This window comes from Vipera ursinii (assembly GCF_947247035.1).
Source record: "Vipera ursinii genome assembly, chromosome: 2".
Lineage (NCBI taxonomy): Eukaryota > Metazoa > Chordata > Lepidosauria > Squamata > Viperidae > Vipera > Vipera ursinii.
The window spans coordinates 28,918,198-28,945,162 of NC_139513.1; the positions used below are offsets into that span (position 1 = coordinate 28,918,198).

Genomic DNA, 26,965 nt, shown 5'->3' on the forward strand with positions numbered 1-26,965 from the left:
GGTCTGCGCGGAGGAACGGAGACCTGCCGAGGTTTGGGGAGGTTTGGGGAGGCGCCCAAAGCTCCCCAAACAGGAACGGAGACCTGCCGAGGTTTGGGGACGTTTGGGGAGGCGCCCAAACCTCCCCAAAGGTCGGCAGGTCTGCGCGGAGGAACGGAGACCTGCCGAGGTTTGGGGAGGTTTGGGGAGGCGCCCAAACCTCCCCAAACAGGAACGGAGACCTGGGGAGGTTTGGGGAAGCGCCCAAACCTTCCCAAACGTCGGCAGGTCTGCGCGGAGGAACGGAGACCTGCCGAGGTTTGGGGAGGCGCCCAAACCTCCCCAAAGGTCGGCAGGAGGAACGGAGACCTGCCAAGGTTTGGGGAGGTTTGGGGAGGCGCCCAAACCTCCCCAAAGGTCGGCAGGAGGAACGGAGACCTGCCGAGGTTTGGGGAGGTTTGGGGAGGCGCCCAAACCTCCCCAAACGTCGGCAGGTCTGCGCGGAGGAACGGAGACCTGCCGAGGTTTGGGGAGACGCCCAAACCTCCCCAAACGTCGGCAAGTCTCCGTTCCTCCGCGCCCTGCCTGCCTGCTTCTTTCCGCTGCGGAAAGAAGCAGGCAGGCAAGGCGCGGAGTTTGGGGAGGTGCGCGCGCACCTCCCCAAACCTCCCCAAACTTCGGCAGGTCTCGGACGGCGGTGGCTTGGGAGAGGTGCGGGCGATCCCGGAAGCACCAAAGCCTCGGCCGCGCACAAGTCCTCGGTAAGTTTTTTTTTGTTGACTGGAGTATAAGCCGAAGTGGAATTTTTCAGCCCAAAAAGTGGGCTGAAAAATTCGGCTTATACTCAAGTATATACGGTATTTCTTGTTAAATACTGCTTTTTAATGTAAAGCTGACATCCTGTCCTGTCCTGTCACAATTTCCCATTTCTATTTCCGCTGATTCTTCTCACCTGTTGATTGGTCGGTGATTTCTTGGCCCACTCATAAAGCCTTTGATAGACATGGCCATCATAGCTTCCCAGGGCTGAATTTAAGTGTGCATCAGAAAAGTCAAAGGCATCCACCAGTGGCACAGCATCTCTCCTGAAAGAGCATGGAAAATATTTTATGAGTCATAATTTATCAGTCGTGTTCTACCTCATAAAGTACTCAAAATATAAACCAAAAATCCAATAGAAGTTTTCACATAAAAAAATTGTGCGAAATCAGATTAAAAACATAAAGGACCAAACGTACTGATCAGAGGTAGCAGCAATTTATAGGCATCCGTTTAAACAAGTTTTTAAAAAATCAGGCAGTAATGAATGATGTGACTCATGGGCAGGAAATGGATGGATCACCACTGGGATAGAAGTCCCTAGAGCAGGGGTATCAAACTGCCGGCCCGTGGGCCGGATGCGTCATGGCAAAACTGCGGCCACTTCATTGCCAGCAATGGAGAAAAAGTTGTGATACGTTGCGACACGTCACATGACATTGCCAGTTTGACACCCCTGCCCTAGAGAGACAACCTGTGGCTGTCCAAATACGGCAGAACTATAGCTCTCCGTGTCTCTTGCCATTGGCCCTGGCCTGAATCTTCTGCAAGTTGTAATTTTGGTTCTAGACTTTTATTTATACAGAACCACGTGTCCTTTTTAAGTTTGCAAAATCTGGAAAAACAGAGATTCAGAAGTTGATGCAACAATCTCTAACTGAGCATGAAAGCTAACAAAAGTTAAGAATGAAAAAAGGTACTTTGATCAACAATTTGCATAAGCTAAATAATAGTATAGTTAATTTTGTTCACAATACTTCCATTTAATATAATTAACAAAACACATTAATTATATTAATAAACAATCGTACAGCATAAACTATATTCTTGACCTGCACACTGGTATAAAGAGTGTTGGGCAGGTTACAGCAAAAATTTAGTCTGCACTCCAACCACATAGGTAACGTCAATATCTTTCTCTTGCCATGTCTTGTAAAATTTTAATCCAAATCTTGTCTATCTCCTTTTCAGGCACCCTTGAAACCTAAGCCCCCAATAACTTTTGCATTTATTCTTGTCACCTTTCCCTATTTATGCAAACTTCATTTCATCTTTTCTTTGGCAGGGGGGGAGTAATATTTATAAGACCTAATTTCAACTCTACTTTTAAGTATTATTTAACTACTATTATTCCCAAACATTTCTATAAACTACTCCTTTCTCCAATTCCATTTCCTCCCAAATAGTTAAAGGTAAAGGTAAAGGTTCCCCCGCACATTCGTGCTAGTCGTTTCCGACTCTAGGGGCCGGTGCTCATCTCCGTTTCAAAGCCGAAGAGCCAGCGCTTGTCCGAGGACGTCTCCGTGGTCATGTGGCCGGCATGACTAGACGCCAAAGGCGCACGGAACGCTGTTACCTTCCCACCGTAGTGGTCCCTATTTTTCTACTTGCATTTTTACGTGCTTTCGAACTGCTAGGTTGGCAGAAGCTGGGACGAGTAACAGGCGCTCACTCTGTTATGCGGCACTCGGGATTCGACCCGCCAAACTGCCGACCTTCCGATCGACAAGCTCAGCGTCCTAACCCACTGAGCCCCCGCGTCCCAAATAGTATCACTACTTTAATTTTTAATTCCATTCATTTTGCTGGAGGCTCCTTTTTTACCCTTTCCACCCACTTCTAAAAAAATCTTCTAATTTCCCTCTACATTTTGCCTTTGTCTGCCCTTTGCTCTTTGATTATGTTTTTTGAAATTGTACACATACCATTTCAACAAAACAAAAAATATGTACCATAATTGTCCGCCAATACAACCAGGTTCTGTAAGCTTTATATACACAGTCCATTTGTTTTGCAATATAATTTATTGTTCTTTTAATTCTGGGGATAAAGCAAGAAGCTTATTGGAGCCATGCCCTCTTATAACCATTGGAAATTTTTCTCAGCAGCTCCATTCACTGTGGTTTATTCCCTATCAGTCTTTTTACAATCTTAAAGACTACAATGATTCTCAAACTCCAAAAGAAACATAATCCTGCTCTACAGAGGAAAGAAGTGGGTTGGGGGAATATTAGGATAGCATTCCAGTGGTAGCAATAGAGCACAAAATGGAAAAAGTAGTCTTTATGGTCCTGTTTATGATAAGTCAAGCATATTAGATCTAGGCTGCATTTCTGCTCTCTGTAAAAATCAACTTGTCTTATCCTCTGCCAAACAGATGTTGCTTGTCCAATTCATTTTCACTGTGTCAAACAAGATTTATATACTGCTAAAACACTTCTGTCTGTAACCTTTAACTGGGCAAAAGATTGCATCATAGGGCAAAACTCTGTCAACAAAGGTACAGTACCTCAAATGGGCTAACTTATAGAATGCCAGGACTCATTATTCCTGAGGGAATGAAATTTGGGGAAGTTCTGACTGCTTCAGCATTGCTGGGCTGCTGCTATGATCATGTGATCCTTTTTTCAATGTTCTGCGACAGTTTCCCATCTATTTACATAATCCATCACTCCCTCACCCCGCAGCAGCCTAATTGGGGGGTGGAGGGAGAGAGAAAGAGGGAAGGAAGAAAGTTGGTTTTCTCTTTTTCTATTCAGATAAGGAAGGATAGAGGAGGGAGGGAAGAAAAGAAGGAAAAGGGAAGGAGAAAAGGAGGGAGGGAAGAAGGAAGGAAAGAGGAGGGTGGGAAGGATGGAAAGAAGATTTCCAACACTCACTGCCAGCTTCCCATAAGGAAATTCAATGACGAAGTCAACCAGAAGTTTGAAGAGGCTGATATAGCGTGAACCTAGTGCAGGGGTAGGCAACCTCGGCTCTTTTATGACTCATGGACTTCAACTCCCAGAATTCCTGAGTCAGCTATGGATTTAATGAGCTATGCTGACTCAGGAATTCTGGGAGTTGAAGTCCATGAGTCATAAAAGAGCCGAGGTTGCCTACCCATGACCTAGTGTGTTCCTCAGTGACTGTGGTATAGGCATCAGGCTAGAAACCAGAGACGGCGTGCGCTAGTCCCACCTTAGGCATGGAAGCCAGCTAGTGACCCTGGGCCACTCGCTCTCTCTCAGCCCATCCCAGCTTACCTAACAGGGCTGTTGTGGGGAAAATTGGAAAAGGAAGGAGTATTACAGTAAGTATGTTCACCACTTTGAACTATTTGTAAAAATATTAAAGGCAGGATACTTCTTGGGCAAATTGGCTTTTGCTCAGACATGGTGAGTAAACATTAACTCCATTTTCATATTCACTCATTCACACAGAAGGGAGTACGGTGCCCACAGAAATGTCACTGTTACTAGGTCACAGCACACTGTACGGTTAATCTTTATAGAGAAGCAGATGCAAAGTAGTCTTATGGAGAATATGAAAACCAACTCAGTGCTTCTCAAAGGATCCCTGAAATGTGGCAGCCTCCCTTTTTGTTCATCCAAAGGTTAAGCAGTTTGTCAGATTTGCAAGAGCACCACCCAAATATGGAATTCAATGCATTTTTGCGAAGAAGAAAATCACCTCACCGAATGACTGCCAAGAGGTCCAGGTAAGTTTCAGTCACCCTGTCAATTTGCTCTGTAGAAAAAAACCCATCCTGCATAAAATCTCCTGCATTAGAGAAAATCCCATGTAGTGCAAAGAGGTCACAGAGATTTTTGAGGACCCTCTGGATAGCAGATTCTTTGGCATGTTTCCCCAACTCTTCAGTAAATTTTTGTACCACGATGTAATGGCTATGAGCCTGAAAAAGTTAACAGAGAGAGTCATATCCCAGATCTTTGTACCATAAACTTGCACATATATTAAAAGTTTGTCTGTCAAAGATGGTTGGAAAGAGATCCATTGGAAAGGTTCTACTTCTACATAGTAGGGTTTTGTCAGGTCCGCAAAGAAATGAATTTAACCCTATGCCTATTTTCTACTTTCCTGTAGCCTTCCTTTGTGGCCTGCCATTCTGTTGGGAGGGAGGAGTTTTTGGGATTGCTTTTCACTATCTGCAGGAAGCCTTTCCCCCAGGGGATGGATGGAACGTCTCTCCCTTATCTGAGAGATGGTTTGTGCTTGGAGCCAGAAGAAATCAAAAGTGAGAAAGACCTTGAGGAGCCCACCGAAAAAACCACTTAACCAAAACACGATGCCACCTGTGGATTGGCTAGGATTCAAATGAACACAGGGACTCTGTTGGCAGGAGTATGGAATGTTGGTTTTAATATACTGCTTTGCAGGTTTTTCTCTCAGACCTTGCCTTGATTTCCTGCTGTCACTAGCCCCTAATAAAAGTTCCTTTTGAGACAATGTCTGTTTCAAGAGTTCTGCTTTCTTGGGTGGCTTAGTTGAGGTACGTCCTTACAGGTTTCTATTTCAACATGTGCAATAGCTGCTCAAAGTGTTTTTGGGAACTGAGATCAGAAAATTTGGAAAGTTGTTCACATATCTGAGATCTACATCTGAAAGGCACGTTTCTCCAAACTGGTATACTCTTCCTTCATATGTGGTTAATTTGAGGTTGGAAGTGGATGTCTCTAGACAAATCCCCATGTTGTTATTAGTAGGGCCTATTGAGCAGCATTAATCTAAGTAATTGTATCCACCATTTTGAATTTACATTCACCTAATTCCTCAGAGAAGATACAACAGACCCAAATGAATGGCCTGAAAGATCACTACAAAAAAGGAAAGTCAACAGAAAAGAAAGAACTAATTGGTGGACCATGCAGAAAGCAGCTAGCACCAACAGCTGCTTACTGTAAGCTAGGACTCTGTTCTTTTAACCCTGCCGCCCCCCCACAAATTTGACAATTGTTATAAGTCATGGTCTGACTTTGACCTAGAATATGACAATGCTACTCCAGCTAAGCCTGTGCTTCAGGATTGTCAGCTTCAGAAATCAAGTCAATCAGCATTCAGTGGAAGCTTATCAATCATTTTGGCTATCCAGTTCTTGAATCATATTCCTGCTTCATGTTTGTGCCTGTAGATGAAACTTGAATTACTGAATGCTAGATATATTATAAAAAATTGTATGGGAATGCTAGTGATAGGATGTAGAACTTATAAGTCCAAAGCCTACTAACTGCATAGAACCTGACTCAATATGACATATTTTGGGTCAAAATATAATTTTTAATATAATTTTTAATATAATTTTTGACCCAAAATGTCATCAAAAATTAGTCTTTTTAAAAAAGTCATTTTTAAAATAGGGTTAAGACATGTCACATTGGAAAAAACCTGGCACACCTTGGCACAGCGTAAAAAGTCAATGCCATCTTTCCCTTCCATCCTTCCTACACAAAAGGTGGTTTTGCAAAGTGTGAAGGGCCTCATTTTCCTTGACTTCATTGCCTGAGCCTAATTTAATTGGTGGATTCTCAGTTCCTGGCAAAATAACTGATCAGGGAAAAGCACAAAGCAGTTACCAACCATCGCAGCTCTTGCTAGTTGCACAGTGCACTGGTTCCAGGCTTCATGTTGTTGTTTTCCTGCCTGAACCAACTGCTGAAGCTTGATTGCCACATTTCTTACAAACCTGAGAAGAATAAATATTGACATGTCAACATGTTCAACTAATATTTATAGCTGATTACCTCATTTGTAAAAAATGCTCTTTAATAATGGCAGAAGATGGGGACTGACCCATGCAATGACATGGGAGGGTGAAATTCTGGAATGAACAGTTGCAAATAAAAGAGTTTTCTGAGCACTGTGATATATTTTATTTTATTTTTATTTTTTTAATTCCATTTATATCCCGCCCTTCTCCGAAGACTCAGGGCGGCTTACAAGCTTAGCAGTAGCCTTCATTCTATGTATATGCCTGCTTATTAGGGCTTTCACACACACACACCAAGCGGCATTATTACAAAGTCAGCTTAATTGCCCCCAACAATCTGGGTCATAATAACTCATTGCAAATCAAAAACAATTCAATACACCAACCAAAGACCATGTTACAACTTTAGGCCCATTATGATACATGGAAATCTCAGGCTCTACTTGATGTTTATAAAATGGTTACGTTTCAATACAGGTGGTTTTTCTGTGTAAAGCTCTGACTATGTGAGTATTAGGTTCAAGTGTTAATCAGCTGAGATGATTATGATGCTATGGGTATCAGTTGAGGTATTTCATCAACAGTCCTGAAGACAAAGTCATGGGATCTAAAAATATTTTATCCAGCGGCCTTCCCAGAAAATAGGTTAAATAGAATCCTCTTCAAACCAATTATTTGTGAATGAGACAGGAGCATCATTTTGAAAGTAGAGATTGCAAGAAACAAGAATCGGCAGAATCAGCAGAAGATGGAAGTGACTGTAAACAGTCCTGCTAAAAAATCTTGAGTCTTTGATTCTATTTATTTGGTTAGGAAATCAGGCCTGCATGCAATCTGTTTGCTAAAAGTATTATCTTTATCATCATATCATCATCATCATTACCATCATCATCTCCTCCTCGCCTTCATGCATGACCGTGAGAATTTGTGTGCATTCTTGTTTATGAGGTAAAGTGATGAGTGATGGGGTAAATCACTTAATTTATAAAGGGGGATCTTAATTTACAAGTTCTTTTTAGTCAGTAGTTAACATTTGACTTTAATGAGACAGTGGACAGAAGCATGCATGCAATATTTTCAGTATGGTTTTAGCTGCAGTTGGCATCCTTAAATGGACAAGGTAGGAAACTGAATTTTCTATTTTTGAATCCCCCCCCCCGCCCTCTTATTTATTCTTCCTTTGGAGATGAAGAACTTCCTTCATCTGTGCAGGACTGAATGAGTGCTGATTTTTTTTAGTGATTATGTGCCCTTAGTTGGTGTCAACTTTTAGTAGCAACACAGATTTTCTCCTGCTATTGTTATATTCATATGATCAATTTGTTTATTCCTGAGAATTAGGGGAACCACCTGAAGAACATATGAATTCTGGGAAGAAGCTTCTACTATGACATAAGACCTTAGGGCAAAGTCTTCTGCCTCGTCTTCTCTGAACTTTTACCATCCAGCCTATGTAGTCCTCGACTAACAACATTCGTTTAGTGACAGTTTGAAGTTACAACAGCACCAAAAAAGTGTCTTATAACTGGTCCTTGCACAGACCAAGCATCACACTATCCCTAAGATTATGTTATCAAAATTCAGGTGCTTGTTATCTGGAATGTATTTACAACAGTTGCACAATAGCTGCACCATTTGCGACTTTCCCAGCTGACTTCTGACAAAAAAAGTCAATGGGGGAAGGCAAATTTGCTTAATGACTGCATGATTCACTTAACAACTGCAGTGACTTGCTTAAAGACTGTGTAAAAAAGTCATAAAATGTGGTGGAATTCACTTAGCAATAGAAATTCTGATCTCAGTTGCAGTTGTAAGTCTGTACATCAAATTCTATTCCAGTTTCTTTATACCAACCTGAAGGCTCGATGCTTATAAGCATCCATGTAAATATCAGGATTTAGGAAATCCTTTTTTTCCTGGGCTTGACATTTTCCAAAATTCACTGAAGAAAAGTAGGCAACAGATGAAGGAAGCGGCTGGCCCATTTGTGCCATTCCATAGCATTTTATAAGAAATCTAAAAATAAAGAAGAAAAACGAAAACCAAGACACAGACTAAGATGATTTGAATAATGACTATTTTCAGAGATAAACAATAGGCATGCAAAAAAGATAACTTTAGGACATCAGAATACAGAAAAGATCTTTACTGCGCTTACACTATTTGCCCTGTTTCCTTATGAATGCTACACCTCTGTATTTCCTTAACTCTTTAGTTCAACCCAGTCCCTTTAAAGATAACCACAACAATAAAAAGAAAGGAAAAAAAGTATTCTTTTCTGGAACCTGGGAGAGACACTCAGTCCAGCCAATATTTTCCTTCTCTCACAAAAGCTGTAATTCAAGTATTCTTGCAGCTTTGTCTCCTAAGAAGTTGGAATATTCTTGGATATTCTTTTTCATAAGGTAAGGTAAAGGTAAAGGTAAAGGTTCCCCCGCACATGCGTGCTAGTCGTTTCCGACTCTAGGGGCCAGTGCTCATCTCCGTTTCAAAGCCGAAGAGCCAGCGCTTGTCCGAGGATGTCTCCGTGGTCATGTGGCCAGCATGACTAGACGCCAAAGGCGCACGGAACGCTGTTACCTTCCCACCGTAGTGGTCTCTATTTTTCTACTTGCATTTTTATGTGCTTTCGAACTGCTAGGTGGGCAGAAGCTGGGACGAGTAACAGGCGCTCAATCTGTTACGCAGCACTCGGGATTCGACCCGCCAAACTGCCGACCTTCTGATCGACAAGCTCAGCGTCCTAACCCACTGAGTCCCTTTCATAAGGTAGCTGGAGCCAATCAGCATTAAATCTCCCTTCTTTAACTAAAGGAATACACACACGAATGCAAACGTGAAAATTTTCCCTGCAGCAATTTGGAATCCCGTTCATAATATGGAAGAGCTGGATAATAAAAACTTTGATTGTTAAAGACCACTCGTTTTATAAAAAAAAAGCTGTAGAAGTGCTTGTAAAAGGTATTCTGGAAAAGCTTCTGAAATCTCTAGATGTTTCTAGCGAGGCTTCAAAGATGAAAGATAAAAATTTTCACTGAAGTTACCTGGCTGTTTGCAGCAGCAGAACAGTATTTTCTCCCTCGTAAGTACAAGACGGGACCACTTTCATATAAAGGGAAGGCAAACCACTTAGAAGAGAGTAGCCATGACCCCCACAAGCTCTTCGACACACCTCCACTCCATCTGAGCAATAGGTGGTAGTGATCACTTTTATGCCTGCTGCCAGGGCGTGAAGCTGTGAATGTGGCAGAAATTAAAATAGTAAGATGGTTTGAGATAGTGGTGAATTCATCAGAGTACAACTGGGAGATTATGAGTTGTATTTAGGCATGAAGCCAGGCTTAAGAAGGAGGCAATGGCAAGTCACTTGCCAAGAAAACTGCAGGGATTTGTCCATGAAGGTGCCAGGAGTCAACACTGATACAAAACATTTTTTTTTAAAAAAAGATATATAACTTCAATAGTTCAACAGCGAATATGAAAAATAAATGAATAAGCACACACACCTCATTTGGTACACCTTTTCTCAGTAAAAAATGTACATTCACGAGGGTTTACATTTTATATTCGTAGCTCATATGGTAGATTCAGACCAGGGATTTGGGGAAGGGAACAAGTACGGTATAAATAAATAAAACTTCCTTGGGTTAGTTTTCTGTAGCCTTCAAAAGTCTTGCATAGTAAGTCTGAGAACCTCCTATTGGAACAACCCACACATCTGGAGGACATCAGCTTGGAAAAGACTTTATTCACTCAAATGTAGGCAATAAACGCTTACTAGTAATTGGATCAAATCCCACTGATTCATGCGGGAGAGAGTTAAGCACACCCTTAAAAAGCTCTCTACCGTCTTAAATCAATACTGCATCTATTAAAGAAGCATTACTGTTATTAATAACAGCACCCATATTGGACAACAGATTTAAAAGCTCTTAACATTACTTGGACCGTGTCCGAAGCCTTTGTTTTGTGGCTGTAAAGCAAGCCAATGCACAAGTATCTCTTGAAACCACAACTGTCTATCGAACCAAAGTCTTCTGTTTTAAACAAGGGAAAAGCTCCAATCACATTCCCACTGAAACTATCCTTTTGGATTGCTTTTAAAATTCATTTAATTAGTGAAGTCCAGCAAATAATAAAAAATGACATTCCAGTTAAAAATTCTAAATTAGTGTTGCTCAAACTTGGCAGCTTTAAGATGTGTGGAATTCAACTCTCAGAATTCTCCAGACAACCAGAACATCTTAAAGTTATCAAGTTTGAGAAACATCGGTGTAGAGGTTACAGTGATAACCTGTATGTATATATGGAACTAAAAAGAAACCAAACAAAAGAAAAAAGGATCCACATAATAATAATGATACCAAATTAAATAAATGCCTAAGCTTGATACATGTAGACCATATAGAAACATATTGTTCCATCTTTTCATTTTTAGATATAATGACATCTGTAAACTCTATGAAGAACACATATCTTGAACCTACCGGTATTCTTAATAACAGGAATTGCTACCAGAGTCTGAGTACAGTGCCTGCATAAGAGTTTGGAGTATATGGGGTTTTCTATTTTATAGTCATATACAATAGTCCAAGCATCCTTACTTGGATTCTCAAAACATAGGACAGACCTCACACTCCAATTCAACAGCAACTGACTTGTGAGTAATTAATACTGAAGAGATATTTTTTTTCTGAAGGGACATCTGAGGAATAATTTTGCTGACTGATGAAAGGGGCCAAAGGTTTTCTAAATATATGAAAAGATGCTCTATGTCTCTTTTTCACATTACCTCTGGAAGCAAGTCAAATGTTCCTTCTTGGGTCTGCATGTAGCATCTGTTGAAAATGTCCTGCAGATAGTTGCAAACAAAGTGAAAAGCATATGCAGTGGCCAGCTGAGGAAAAAGCTTCTGCTGCTGAGTCTGATACTCCAAAATTTTAACCTCTGGATCACTGAGGAAAAGAAAATATTGTTTAACCACAATGACTGGCAATGTTGCCCACATATCTTCAAAGTACCTTCACAACAGAAGCAACTTTCTGCTTTCGCTTGATTACACCTTTGGCCCCCATTAGCAAAGCTAGTGCAAACCACAAAATCTCAGCATCTTCTAAGACAGGCATGTCAAACTCATGACGTCACGTGATGTCGCAAGTCGTATCGGGACTATTTTGCCATTGTTGGCAATGGGGTGAGCGTGGCTTCTGGATGACGCATCCAGCTTGCAGGCCAACAGTTTGACACCTCTGTTCTAAGACCAGCTGGCCATAGGTTTGATCCTCCAAGAGAGACTTGTCACGTCCCAGTTAGCCAATTTGGTGTGGTGGCTAAGGCACCAGGCTAGAAACCAGGAGACGGTGAGTTCTAGTTCTTAAAACTAGCAAAACCAGCTGGCTGACCTGGGTCACTCTCAGCCCAACTCACTTGCCAGGGATGTTGTGTGAAAAAAATAGGAGAAGAAAGGAGTATTAAAACATTCACTGCCTTGAATTATTTATCAATATAATAAAAGTGGGATATATATATATAAAAATCAGATCTTGAAGCTGAAACTCAAATACTTTGGCCACCTAATGAGAAGGAAGGACTCACTGGAGAAGAGCCTAATGCTGGGAAAGGTTGAGGGCAAGAGAAGAATGGGACGACAGAGAATGAGGTGGATGGATGGAGTCACTAAAGCAGTAGGCGTGAGCTTAAATGGACTCCAGAAGATGGTAGAGGACAGGAAGGCCTGGAGGAACGTTGTCCATAGGGTCATGATGGGTCAGACATGACTTTGCAACTAACAACAACAACAAATATATAAAAATACTGATCTATGAGGAATTGCTGTTGCAATAAGAACATTTAGCTAGTAAATAACTTAGTTACAGGTCTAAAATGAGATGATGACTACATCATTTGCATACATCTAAACATAGTTTTTCTTCTTGTCAGATTTTGGCAAATATATTGATACAAAATAAGAGCTAGGAAAACATATTTTACCTAACCTCTCCTAGACATGGAAAGAGCAAACTGTTGTCCTGCAGAATCAAATCTGAACTGAAACAGAGGATTGCTACAAAAGGCATTAATAATAAGATAAAGCATGCTTTTATCAGTACAGGTAGTTCTCAACTTACAATAGTTTATTTAGTGACCGTTTGAAATTACAATAGCCCTGAAAATAGTGACTTAATGGCCATTTTTCACACTTATGACCATTGCAGCATCCTGATGTCACGTGATTTACATTCGGATGCTTGACAACTGACTCACATTTAGGACAGTTGCAGTGTCCCAGAGTCATGTGATCCTCTTTTGCGACCTTCTGACAAGCTAAGTCAACGTGGAAAGCAGATTCACATAACTACTACCATGTTACTAATTTAACAACTGCAGTGATTCACTTAACAAATGTGGCAAGGAAAGTAGTAAAATGGGGCAAAATTAACAATTTTCTCCCTTAGCAACATATATTTTGGGCTCTGCTGTGGTCGTAAGTTGAGGACTACTTGTATATTTTCCAATTTATACATCCATAGCAATAGAATCAAATGTTGCATTGTGGAGCACCCATGGCTTCTGAAGGCAAGCCGTTCCACTGGTTGATTGTTCTCACTGTCAGTAAATTTGTTCTTAGTTCTAGGTTGCTTCTCTTCTTGGTTAGTTTCCATCCATTGCTTCTTGCCTTGCTTTCTGCTGCTTTGGAAAATAAGTTGACTCACTCTTCTGCATGTCAGCCCCTCAAATATAGGAACACTATTATGTCATCCTATTCCTTCTTTTCACTAGACTAGACATACCCAATTCCTGCAACAGTTCTTCATGTTTTAGCCTCCAGGCCTCTAATCATCTTTGTTGCTCTTCTCTGCACTCTTTCCAGAGCCTCAACATCTTTTTTATATTATGGTGACCAAAACTGGATGGAGTATTCCAGGTGTGGTCTTACCAAGGCCTTATGAAGTGGCACTAATCATATGATTTTTCTCCAAATGTTGCCTATAATTTGGTTAAAAATAAACTAGAATATCCAGATCTTGTTGTATAATCTCACTAACTATTCAATTTAATTGTTAAAGTTGTCATAAAGACACAAACACTTGAAATTGACTTGAAAAGATAACAATAACATAATCAACAACAATTATAATTATAGCAGAGTTGGAAGGGACCTTAGAGATCTTCTAGTCCAACCCCCTGCTCAGGCAGGAAACCCTATACCATTTCAGACAAATGGTTGTCCAGTCTCTTCTTAAAAACTTCCAGTGTTGGAACATTCACAACTTCTGGAGGCAGGTTGTTCCACTGATTAATTGTTCTAACTGTCAAGAAATTTCTCCTTAGTTCTAGGTTGCTTCTCTCTTTGACTTGTTTCCATCCATTGTTTCTTGTCCTGCCCTCAGGTGCTTTGGAAAATAGCTTGACTCCCTCTTCTTTGTGACAGCCCCAAAGATATTGGAACACTGCTATCATGTCACCCCTAGTCCTTCTTCACCCAATTCCAGTAACCGTTCTTTGTATATTTTAGTCTCCAGGCCCCTAATAATCTTTGTTGCTCTTCTCTGCACTCTTTCCAGAGCCTCAACATTTTTTTATATATATTATGGTGACCAAAACTGGATGGAGTATTCCAGGTGTGGTCTTACCAAGGCCTTATAATGTGGTACTAACAATTCATATGATTTTTCTGCAAATGTTGCTTAACAGTCAGTGACTACATCTCTTTCTAAAAAGAAATTGAAGCTGTTATTCCCATGATTGACAGAAAATTATATTTATAGTTGCCTGGCTCATTGACTTTGACCTGTTTTAAAATAAGAATGACTGCTTTGTTTCAATCAGAAACAATTATATCAAAACTTATTTCTTGGATATATAAATCAGCTAATAACAGAACCCACCAATACTGATTTAATTTAATAAACCCAGTTAAATTATTTTTTTTTATTTTTTTATTTTTAATCCCATTTATATCCCGCCCTTCTCCGAAGACTCAGGGCGGCTTACAATTTAAAGCACAAATCAATGTGCTTAGCAATAGCCTTCATTCTATGTATATGCCTGCTTATTAGGGCTTTCGCCCCCCCCAAGCAGCATTATTACAAAGTCAGCTTATTGCCCCCAACAATCTGGGTCCTCATTTTACCTACCTCGGAAGGATAGAAGGCTGAGTCAACCTTGAGCCTGGTGGGATGCGAACCTGCACTAATTGCAGGCAGCTGGTGTTACTTAAGGAGGCATTAGCCCACTGCTCCACCAAGGCTCATCAAAAATTATAAACTAAATTATAAACTCCAGGTGAGTTCCTGGATTAATGCTAATATATTGTGGAAAACATTTCTTTGGTAGCAACATAGATTGAAGTTGAGGAAGCTGAGTTGTGGGAAAATCAGATTGTGTAGTATACGAATCCCGAAACATATTGCTAAAATAATTTTTCCATGCTTGAATAGAAGTATAATATGTGCACACCAGAGTTCAGAATAAGTGCTGAGAATTGTAGTCCATCAACATACGGAATGCTACCAATTCTTTATCCCTGCCCCAAATCAAAAACAATAGTGTAAGAAGAGAATAGCATTATGTGTGTGTATATATATCTATGGGAAATTAAGCTTCCAGACAGAAGCATTTCCCTCTTTTCATATCATACCCTGGCTTTAGCTCAGATTGCCGACGCACCGCGGAGTATCGGATAGCAATGGTACAAGCCTTCATCAGAGAGGGGATAACTGAACCCTGAAGAATGTTCACCCGAACCACAATCATAGTCAAATAGTTGATCTTGTCAGATCCTTGTTTCTTATATTGACCATCTGGTAGAACCTGGAAGATCAGATTATTTTATTTTAAAGACAAAGGTACTGGGGAACGAGCTGATAGACATTAAGAAAAACTTGAAATAATTTACAAAATTTATTCTTAAATCCTGCATATTTTGGTGAAAGAAAGTGCAATGTTGCCAGTGAAGGCTGCTGCTGAGAAGCAAATACGAGCCAATTTTGTTTCTTCATCCTATGTGAAAGTTACGGGTGAACTGTGGCATATTTAATGTGAAGCAAAATGTACTTGGGCTAGACTCTAGAGCAGACATGTCAAACACAAGGCCCGGGGGCCAGATCCGGCCCGCGAAGTGGTTTCATGTGGCCCTCGAAGCCGTCCTGGAAACAGTGAGGGAACGGCCCCCACTGCCCTGGCCCTGGCCCAGAGACCCTCCTTCCACCAGAGACCCTCAGATCTGTCCCACTCCTCCCCAGGCCCCCATAGGCACCCTTGATGCGAACGATGTAGAGCTGGTCATGCCCACCCAGCAGGCCATACGCACTCTAGCCACGCCCACCCAGTAGGCCACGCCCACCCAGGACATACCCACCCAGCCCCCTAAGGGCAACCGCAATGTTGATGCGGCCCTCAATGAAATTGAGTTTGACAGCCCTGCTCTAGAGGGTAACCCCCTCCCCAAATGTCTATGGAAATTCTCAGTCATCCAGGTCATGGTTGTCCCAAAAGTGCTTTTTCAAAAGGCAACTGGACTTTGTTTTTCCTTGAAGATGTTTTGCTTCTCACCCAAGAAGCTTCTGGAGAAGCGAAATGTCTTCAAGGAAAAATAAAGTCCAGTTGCCTTTTGAAAAAGCACATTTGGGACCCTCCCCCAAAATAACACTAAAAAGGAAAATTCATTACAAAAGCTGAATGATTTAAGTGCTCTTTTTAAATTTACGTTTAAAAAGAAAATCAAAACTAGTTCTTTCACAAAATACTTCTGGGCTGACAGGATGCCGTCTAGATTGAGTGTGGTACTGTAGTGGTCTATGTTTAGTTGGTGATTAACTCCAAAAGAACTGGAGAAAATAACAAAATGCAAAGACCTGTAAGTAGAAGTAGAATGACTGTGGCAAGAGAAAGCAAAGATAGTACCCATAACAATAGGCATCTTGGGTGCAAATCTCAAAACCTCTGGAGCACTACTTGAACACTTTCATCATTAACAAAATCACCATCGGTCAATTGCAAAAGGTAGCTTTGCTGGGAACAGCTTCCTCCTGAAACAATGCCTTTAACACAACCAAACAACCACATGCCTAGCCCGGGTCCTTGGGAAGGACTTGATAGGTGGATTAAGATGCCACATCCAGTCCAAACATTTGGCTAATTGCGCAAACAATAATACTAGTAGTAATAGTAGGTAGGTAGGGTATGCAGGGCTCAGCTTTTTACAACATTCAAAGAAAGGAGGGGAAGGGAGAGGAGAGGAAGAGTTACTAACATTCTGTCAAAATTCTGAACCAGGTATCAGAATTCTATGATCTTTGGTACTGATTTGAATACATGAGAATCATCTGTCTATACCTGAGAGAATTTGGCCAGCATGTTTTCTCTTGGAATACGGACATTCTTCAGGATGAGAAAGCCATTGTCAATATTCTCAAAGCCCATTTTGGGACCTATATCCCCTAAAGTTATTCCTGAGGAATAAAAAAAAAAGCAATGAGTAACATGATTTCATAAAATGGAAATCTTCCATTGCACAAGGAATTAGTCAGCGGTATGGCCAAACCAGGAGAAATCCAGGAGAAATGGTGAAGTGCAACATATCTGAGGGAAGCCACATCTTGACTCTGTCTTCAGAAAAGGGACAAACGAAGACCTAGGAAATTACAGACTATTCTTACACTGATATCTAGGAAGATTCTACAGAGATCAAAAAGAGAATTTAGCATTCTTTGGTTAAGGGTGCCTTCTTCTTCTTTCAGTGTGTCAGAGAATGGAAAGACTCGTAGCTTACACTTCTCAAGAGCTTCATAAAAACATTACCTTGACCTGGAGAATGATCTCTGAGGCTGCGGATTTGTACAATGAATGGATGCATGCCATAAGAATGTCCTTTCAGATAAAGCTGAGCAAAAACCACAGCATGAGTTGCAGTTCGGCCCACTGCAAGAAGATGGAAAGAAAAGAACTTATCATTTGGTTAAAAATAAACTAGAATATCCAGATTTTACTATATAATCTTACTAACTATTCAATTTAATTGTTAAAGCTGTCATAAAGAAGACAAGGCACAAACATTTGAAACTGACTTGAAAAGTTGATGATGATGATAATAATAATAATAGTTGGAAGGGACCTTGGAGGTCTTCTAGTCCAACCCTGTTCAGGCAGGAAAGCTATACCATTTCAGACAAATGGCTATCCAGTCTCTTCACAACTTCTGGAGGCAGGTTGTTCCACTGATTAATTGTTCTAATTGTCAAGAAATTTCTCCTTAGTGCTAGGTTGCTTCTTTCTTTGATTAGTTTCCATCCATTGCTTCTTGTCCTGCCTTCAGGTGCTTTGGAGAATATCTTGACTCCCTCTTCTTTGTGGCAGCCCTTGAGATATTGGATATCATGTCACCCCTATTCCTTATCTTCATTAAACTAGATATACCCAATTCCAGCAAATGTCCCTTATATGTTTTAGCCTCCAGTCCCATAATCATCTTTGTTGCTCTTCTCTGTACTCTTTCTAGAGTCTTAACATCTTTTTTACATTGTGGTGACCAAAACTGGATGCAGTATTCCAAGTGTGGCATTATCAAGGTGTTATAAAGTGGTATTAAAGTGGTATTAAAAGAGTAATCATGCTTACTCCTCTCTGATTTTTGAATGTGTTCAGTGAACAATGAAAGTTCTAGCCTTCACACCAAATTATCTTAAAGGCTGAAGGGAAACAAAAGAAGAAATGAATCTAGCATTTCCTTCCATTTTGATCCAGTTCATCAGTATGCTTGGTACTTACAGTCTCCTGGCCACCATTTCATGGAAGAGAAGCTTGGCGTGTTTAGGATGAACTCCTGAGTGGCCACATCAAATGTGGCTGTAGTCTCCAAGCCCCGAAGATTAGATCCTTTGTAACAAAAAGATAAAAGAGTTTTCGGCATACCAGACAACTTGATTGAATATTTGCTAACAAGTCCCAAAAGTGTGTTTTCAAAGTTCAGATGCCTTTTGAAAAAGCACTTTTGGGGCAACCATGACCTGGATGACTGAGACTCCCCATAGACATTTGCTAGCAAGATTTAGCAACCTTAGCTGGTCTTTCCTCAGGAATGAAATTTATGCAAAGTTTCTCTTGTTGTGATCAAATTCCAACTCTGCAAAGATCTCAGTTAAAAGTAAAGTTTCAATATTTTAGACATATTCTCTATTTCCTAACATGATTTTGGGGTAGAGCTGAGTTCAGTATAAAAACTTATTGAATAACAATTTCATTTCGTCTGGACGTCTAGTTCAATTGTTAAAACACATACACATGCACACCAATAAATATGAGGTTTCTAAAACATCTATACAAAATCATAAAATCACTGTCTGGTTGAATTTGTCTAACAGCTTAATCACAGCTCTGACCTAAAGAACAGTTTGAACCTTTATGACAAAATTAGCATTATTCTGCACCTATCCACATGGACTTATTATAAGGCCCCAGGTTTCTTAGGGACCAAACACAATAAATAGTTGGAGAAAGGTCTCTACTCTCATTTTTTGTTGATAGACACTGCCTCATAATGCTCAGTGACTGTAAAGGACAACAAAAGTGAACTTTGTTCTAAAAGTTAACTAAGCAAAAGATCTGCTGTGGTAGAGTCCAGAATGTAGAAATACTTTATATATATACATTAGACTTTGTATTGGTTTGGTTTGGTCAATTGCTAAGCCTCTTTATCTAAGCACTGGGTTATTTTCAAGTGCTTATGGGTAACTGGCTAGAAGAATGAAGGTTATGAATATTTATTTCTTTAGACTGGATTATTCTCAAGTGCTTACGGCCAACTGGCTGGAAGATGTGGAGATTATGAATATTTATTTCTTTAGTCTTTACATTCTATTTGTATAACTATTTTTTGTTGTGCAATTTGCTTTGCAATTGATTGTGAAGAATGATGATGATAATGAGATACTTACTATTTGACAAGAGAAGTTGTCATACAACAATGGAGAAAAATCATACGTAAATGAAAACCAATGAAAAATGGTCATATTAACAAGAGCTTTTCTAAAAAAAACTCTCAAAGGCAGATTTGATGGACCACTAGATCTATTTCTGCTGTCCGTTTTCTGTGTTTCTGTATTTAAATTGGTGAAATAAATGGTAAAAACAAGGTTCAAAAATCAGATTGAGATATGTCTGTAGCTACTGAAGGTTAATCGAGAGGTAACGACTAGCACGCATGTGCGGGGGAACCTTTACCTTTACCTTTAACATTCTATTAATAGTCACACTATGATGGACTTTATTACTGTTCTTGTTACTTATTACTCTCAACAAAAGGTGAGACTTGTTTAATCAGTTAAGCAAGCATAAATACGTTTCTGCTTCGTTTAAAACAAAAAAAATAAAAATAAAACACTGCACACAGCCAGATGTATGCATCTATATACTGTCTGCTGTATAACATTTAAATAATAATATAAAAACCTGGGGCAAAATTTCAAGTGAAGACTATATAGCATAAATGTGATATCACAAGCAGTAACCTGTAAGCCCTCTTGAGAAACAGATTTACCTTGACAGCTGTAACTACTGCATGCTGCAATTATGCAAAAACAGGTTTTACAGCATCCTCCAAGTCAGAAATGAATGAAATGTGATAGAGATGATGGGGTGAAATTGTTGCTATTATTCTTAAAAGCTTACTCAGCCCAAGGAAACGGATCCCAGCTTCAGGTCCATCTTTAACACTTTTAGGAAAACCTTGGTAACATTAAGATGTGTGGATCAAATAATTTCTTTGGCTGCTACTCTCCTACTTTCCATTACAGAATCACTAAGCATTATGCTTAGAGTCTCCTCCACAAAATTTCAGTAAACAACTTAGATATTAGAGCACTTGATTTGCATATAGGTCACCCTCTTAACCCAACCTTGTTGTGTATGTGAAAACAAGAAAAAGCACTCAGCTGAAGATGCCACAAAAATGGAGCAATTTCTCCTGTCTCTTGCTATCCAGTAGGACCCAGTAAAAGTCCTATTGAAAAAAAAATCCTGCTTCTTTCAGCCTTCCTGGATGTTGAGAGAAGGGTGTGTGTGTGTGGCAAAACAGTTCATGTCAAGTAATGGCAGTTGATTAATCTTTGGCATTAGAGTTTATGAAATCAGGGATATAGATCACGATGCCAGCCAAGGATGCTTAAAGGTAAAGGTAAAGGTTCCCCCGCACATGCGTGCTAGTCGTTTCTGACTAGCATTAAATCACACAATGGGGGAGGGTGGGGAGAACTGAGTCCTATAGAATTCATAATAAAGAAACCAGACGTTTACTGTTTTTCTCCGTTAACTATTGATTGGAAATGCTCAGTCAAGAAAGAGTGGAACTATCATAAAATAGTGTCTCCCAATCACAACCTTTGTAGGAGGTCCAGAATGTACATTCACTCACTCTCTCACTCTCTCACTCACTCAATTTTAGAGATCTTATAGGTAAAGGTAAAGGTTCCCCCGCACATGTGTGCTAGTCATTTCCGACTCTAGGGGCCGGTGCTCATCTCCGTTTCAAAGCCGAAGAGCCAGCGCTTGTCCGAGGACGTCTCCGTGGTCATGTGGCCGGCGTGACTAGACGCCAAAGGCGCACGGAACGCTGTTACCTTCCCACCGTAGTGGTCCCTATTTTTCTACTTGCATTTTTACGTGCTTTCGAACTGCTAGGTGGGCAGAAGCTGGAACGATGCTTACCATGACCCAATTCTGTCTGGGCATAGGTCCCTATGATGAAATTCTTATTTGCTAAAGGAATCCATTTGTTGATCTGTTCATCGGTGCCTAAAGCCAAAATGCTCTTCATAAAGACTAAGTGTATGTTAAATGCCAAATCATCAGTAAGAAACCTGCAAAGACACAGATGCCATTATATCCCTTAACAGTGACTCACAAACATGTATTCAATATACAATTCATTAGTAGACAGTGAGAGGGCAGATGTTTAAAATTTCAGTGGAGCAATCTTGTTTAGCCTCCATAAATGAGATCTATTTCTAGATGTTGTTTTCTCCTTTCTAAAAATCATAACCCAAACCACTTGGTAAATCTTGTTAACCCTCTTCGAAAACAGCATCTGCCCCTCTGCACACTGCCTCCAAGATAATATTCAGAACAAAAACCAAAATTAATACCTAATTGCTTCCAGTAATGTAATTAGTTTTACATTGCGATCCTAGGCATGTAAGCCCTAGAGCAGGGGTAGGCAACCTCGGCTCTTTTATGACTCGTGGACTTCAACTCCCAGAATTCCTGAGCCAGCATGGCTCAGCTTGGAAACCTCTCCCTTTTCCCTCAGCATGGCTGGCTCAGGAATTCTGGGAGTTGGTCCACGAGTCATAAAAGAGCCGAGGTTGCTTACCCCTGCCGTAGTGCTTTCAGTAGGTCACGTGGCTTGTAACATGTGGTTACAATTGCAGCAATCCAGATCTGTTAAGGAATACAATGTGTTTCTGAACTCAGCAATTTAGGGGGGAAAAGTACTACAGAATTAAAATTACGTACTTAAAGCAGTAGTATTGTTCTGGGCCACTTGCAATCCATCCCATTTTAGCCATCTTTTGGGAGAGGTGAACAGATTTTCTGATAGCACTTTCATATCTTTCATTTTGGCTCTGGAAATACCGGTTTTCGTGGTTAAACTCTGGATCCGCCTCGAGCACAGCCTCTGTTGAATACATAAGCATTCTTTTAACTAACACATGATGACATAGGAAGAGCATGACAATGCCTTCAGTTATCCCCACCGATTCTGCCACAAAGAATTCCCAGGAGCCTTGCAAATGACTGTAGGAACTTCTGGTTTTTTCTGCAATTTTAAACTGGAGGAAAGTTTAGCTGCTAACTTCCAAAATATATGCCTCTACAAACAGTGGCTGTATGTTGATCAATAAGTACAGTACTTCTGAATGGAAAAAAAATCCAATGTGAAGGCAAAGAAATCACAAAAAGATGAAACATGGTCAAGTTTAGTTTGTATGTACTACTTAATGCCCATAGTAAGCAGTGAAGAAGATATAAACTACAACTAAACATTGTTATATTATCTCTGACTTTAATGAGAGCCTGTTGGGTGTAATGTTTGAGGCATCATAATCATAATCATAATAGTAAAGTTGGAAGGGACCTTGAAGGTCATCTAGTCCAACCCCCTGCTCAGGCAGGAAAGCCTATACCAGGGCTTTTCAACCTTTTCACCCATTGTACCACTTTTAGGATATGGCAACATCCGAGTACCACCAGTCTCCTAGCAAGGTGTCAAAAACTTGATGACCCCCCCCAAAAGGAAAAAATTGATGAAGTACAGGTAGTCCTCAACTTACAACAGTTCACTTAGTGACTATTCAAAGTTACAATGGCACTGAAAAAAGAGCCCCCCAAGCCACAGCCAAGCAAGACACCTGCCTGCCTGCCTGGCGACGCTCTTCCTCCTGTCCGAGGTTTTCATTGTTGTGAGCATTTCTGTTGAAGATTGGCAGCGGGGGTGGGGTGGGGTGTTTGGTTTTTATTCCCCCCCCCTCTGCTGGGTTGTTGCAGCAGGTTTTGGTCATTTCACATGACCCTGGGACACTGTGACTGTCATAAATATGAATCAGTTGCCAAGCATCTGAATGTAAATCACAAGACCCTGGAGATGCTGCAACATTCCAGCTGATCGGCGCTTCTTCTGGGCTCAGAACCGCCAGGATCAGCACCCAGCTCCAGCTGGAGCCTGGCACTGATCCTGGTGCTTCCGCTGAGCCCTGACAGCCCCGAAGAAGTGCTGATCCTGGTGCTTCCGCTGAGCCCTGACAGGCCTGCAGCTCCAGCCGTCTCTCACTCAGGCTTGTGCGGTCTGCCACTGGTTCAGCTCATTCCCCTCCCCTGCTACCACTTTTCTAGGATGGTCGTGTACCACCTGCCAGGTGCCAATGTACCACAGGTGGTACCCGTACCATTGGTTGAAAAGCCCTGCCCTATACCATTTCAGGCAAATGGCTGTCCAGTCTCCTCTTAAAAACTTCCAGTGTTGGAACATTCACCATCTTTGTTGCTCTTCTCTGTACTCTTTCCAGAGTCTCAACATCTTTTTTACATCAAGGCTAGAAAGTTGGAAATCTTGAGTTCTAGTCCTGCCTGAAGCTGAAGCTAGCTGGGTGACCTTGGGCCAGTCAATCTCTTTCAGCCCTAGTAAGAATGTGAGGGTAAACTATTGCCAGAAATCGTGCCAAGTAAATTGAAGGGATTGGTCCAAACAGTTGCCAGGAGTCAAAACTGACTCAGAGTTACCTGCCAACAAACCCACAGAGAAAGGTGGGCGGGGGGCGGGGAAGAGTAATGCAGGGCTCTCCAACCTTGGCAACTTTAAGACTTGTGGACCAACTCCCAGAATTCTCCACAAATCTTAAAGTTGCTAAGGTTGGAGACCTCTACTGTAATGTACTCTGTGAGCTCTAACTTCAATATATACAATTCTCTAAAAATAAATATTGTTTAATTTGAGTGATATGTCAAAAAGATTGGCTTAATTTATTTTTCAAATAGTTGCAGTGTTTTACTAAAGAATAATTTACCAAGTTATTACAATAACCTGTCTCACTGAAGAATAAATTATAATAATATATGAGAGCCAAGCCAACTATGCTGCAAAAAGTTACACAAGTTTTCAGGATTTTTCATCAAGTGACGAAAGCATTTTTTAATGCTGAAACACATGTTTTTATTTTCAGCAACAGAAACATTTCAGAACATAAGAATTCTTCCCTCAACTCTAATCAAGATATGGTTTCCTTCAGAATCCTAGATCCATACTTTTTTGTGTTTTTTTCTTGATCAAGGGACTTACTTTTTCCTCTTATAAAACTGATGATTTCATAAACTAAGTTCCAAAGACTACATAGAATGTAGTTAGCCTGGTTTTAAAGTTTGCTGCTTCTTTTTGGCTGCTGTGGCTTAAAATCAAAGAGATAACTCCAGTCTTAAAACAAACACTCAAACAAACAAACATATGCAGTATTGCAATGATGGAAGATGTCCATAGGATAGAGAGAAAGAAAGACATAGGATACAGAGAGGCACAGAGGTGTAATAGAGTCAAATAACAGAGTCAAATAAAAATTTAATTTGTTATGAATTCTTTTGAGTTATCTACTAACCAACTTCCCTCCGAAGCTTGGTATTGTTTGATCCGCCATCCAGTATATTAGTAAGGTGCTCAATGGAGAAAGAGATATTTTTTCGTTCAATGTCGAGATCAGGGTTCACATTTTGTCCCGGAGAATTTGGAGAAAATCTATTTGCTTTCTTTGCTTCCATTTTGAATATTTTAGAACCTGTGAAAAGCATCCAAAATTAATTATCTAGATCCTGAGATCTCATAGCAATATATAATTAACCAACAATTTTGAGTATAGAAAAGAGGCTTTCTTAGAAATGGGTCTAGGAGAGTGTGAAAACAATTTTATCTATACTTTCCTGCTGGGTATAACCAATTTCAAACACAGTGGGATTTATTCTGAACAATCATTCTGTAGAGTGTGCTGTCAGTGTAAGAGTCTACTTGACTTGATTATATTCTCCTTAACTCCTGGAGAATGAGCTTGTTCATCGTGATTACCAGTATTATTATTATGTTCTATTGACAATGTGAACATCTATATGCTATAAAAAATAATTTTTTAAGTGGTCAAGATTTCAGTGATCTCATCCTTAGAATTGTTTCCTAACCTTGCAGGAAAATGCAGACAGCTCAAGCACCCAATAACTTGTTATCATTTTTCTACCCTGTAGATATGAAAGTCTCAAAGGATCTGATAATTTTGGTGCAACAGATCTATACACTTTTGTAGCTCCACCTGATAACTGAGCTGTAGAAATCCTTTGGTGGGATGCTTTGTGAAGCAACCAAAGCATTTCTCCAAATATACTACTACCTTCAGAAAGCCACAACTCTTGAAGGTTTGGAGCAGACATTTTAGGGCTTTCTCCATGTCTTCCGAGCAACTTCTGCAGGCACAGAAGGAAGTTCTACTCAGATCAAGCGGCTGAACAGCTTATTTGTATGTTTAGATAATGTGAGGAGGATCTGAAATGGCCAAGTCAAGCTTCAAAAGGCACAGCCACCTTAAGGCTTCAAGTAGTAGGTGCTGAAAGGGGAAAAGGGGGGGGGGACTGCACTCAGTTTTGCAAAATTGAATGATTCATAATCTTTGAACTAAGTATTGAAGCGATATTAACTTGGATACTTCAATTTCTAGCCTAAGGCTTTAATCGATACCCTGACAGTGTAATCAAAGAGCCAACAATTTTTAATGTATGTCTCACATGTAACACATTTAAAAAAAAGGTGAAGCTACTATAATCACCATTTTGACTTTTGAACTACATTCACACCTGATCATTACACAACGGCGTCAAGGCAATTTGCCAGTTACCTCTAACATTTGTAGGTCAAACTCCTGCATATTTAGGGAGAAGAAAGTACAACTTATTCCAATGACAACCTCAAAAGAGAGGAATGTGTAAGTCAAAGAGTGTGTAATTTATCACCTTTGATGATACCCACAGAATAGAAAGAGGCCTATTTACAGGAAGAAGCTTAAACCCAGAGAAGAAAGCCATTTATAAAGCCATCTTCCAACTTAGTAGAAAAGTTGGGTGGGGGGGGAGTGAATTAATTGCAGTAAAATAAAATGAAGAGTCAAAAACTGTGATTAAAAGTCGCCAAGGAAAAGAAATGAAGACTGCAAGCAACATATGGGAGATTCAGTTATGATGCTGGTAGCTCAGTCACAAATTTATGGGAAGCTTTAGTTGCATAATTTGAATAAGAACTTACAGGAGTTTTCTCTAAATAAATGCCATCAAGTTAACTGGCCTTAACGTCGCAGCACGCAAAATATTGCATTGTCTCAGCACAGAACATCTTATTCGGGCGTTAAGTCTCCAACGATACAAACTAGCAGGGACATGTGCCTCGAATCGCAACCCTGGTAGCATTTCCCCCTTTCCAGCGAGAAAGCCTGATTCCCAGCTTTACGCGTCTCAGGGTTGTCAACCTTGCCGCGGTCAAACTCTGGCCAGCGAGATGACAGCCCTGCACGCTCCAGAGGAAGCCGATCCCAACTCAAGCCCAGCTCCGTCTGAAAAATTTACGCAGCCTACCCAGAAAGGAAGCAACTTGGAAAGTCAGTATCCCTCGCCGAAACTTTAAAGGCAGAAGAAAATAATTTCTATTCCTTTTGATCAGTGAACGGCAACGAGAGACGCATCCAGTTTGCATTGGTTTGAATGCCCACCTCGGATCCCGACCTACCTTGCCAGCTTTCCAAAAAAAGAAATCCCAGCGGGCTGCACTTGGCCGGTTATGGAGCTTCTAATCTAGACTAAACTTTTCAGACTTTCTTCTCTTCTCTGTCCTATCTCTATGATCCTCCTCCGCTTATATCCTTTTTTCCCCTCTCTGGCAGAGTCACT

The 26,965-nt window shown here is 40.5% G+C and overlaps 2 protein-coding genes across 3 annotated transcripts in view; one reads left to right on the forward strand and one right to left on the reverse strand.

Moving 5' to 3' along the window:
- KCTD6 (potassium channel tetramerization domain containing 6) overlaps window positions 1-5,261 on the forward strand; it is a 45,635-nt gene extending 40,374 nt beyond the window's left edge. Inside the window, exons 5-6 of the transcript XR_014491689.1 lie at window positions 4,394-4,498; window positions 4,885-5,261. The gene's annotated coding sequence lies outside the window, so the exon portion shown is untranslated. The remainder of the gene's footprint in view (window positions 1-4,393; window positions 4,499-4,884) is intronic.
- ACOX2 (acyl-CoA oxidase 2) overlaps window positions 1-26,965 on the reverse strand; it is a 35,333-nt gene extending 8,368 nt beyond the window's left edge. Inside the window, exons 1-14 of one of the 2 annotated variants that reach the window (XM_083355988.1) lie at window positions 26,654-26,781; window positions 24,646-24,822; window positions 22,016-22,178; window positions 21,209-21,360; window positions 18,275-18,382; window positions 17,309-17,428; window positions 16,844-16,959; window positions 15,147-15,319; window positions 11,298-11,460; window positions 9,550-9,740; window positions 8,360-8,521; window positions 6,376-6,481; window positions 4,476-4,693; window positions 932-1,064 (exon numbers count right to left, since the gene is read on the reverse strand). In XM_083355988.1, coding sequence (XP_083212114.1) covers window positions 932-1,064; window positions 4,476-4,693; window positions 6,376-6,481; window positions 8,360-8,521; window positions 9,550-9,740; window positions 11,298-11,460; window positions 15,147-15,319; window positions 16,844-16,959; window positions 17,309-17,428; window positions 18,275-18,382; window positions 21,209-21,360; window positions 22,016-22,178; window positions 24,646-24,822; window positions 26,654-26,771 — 2,100 coding nt within the window. In that variant the 5' untranslated portion in view covers window positions 26,772-26,781. Of the gene's footprint in view, window positions 1-931; window positions 1,065-4,475; window positions 4,694-6,375; window positions 6,482-8,359; window positions 8,522-9,549; window positions 9,741-11,297; window positions 11,461-15,146; window positions 15,320-16,843; window positions 16,960-17,308; window positions 17,429-18,274; window positions 18,383-21,208; window positions 21,361-22,015; window positions 22,179-24,645; window positions 24,823-26,653; window positions 26,782-26,804 lie in introns of those variants that run through there. The other variant, XM_083355989.1, reaches the window with a different exon arrangement.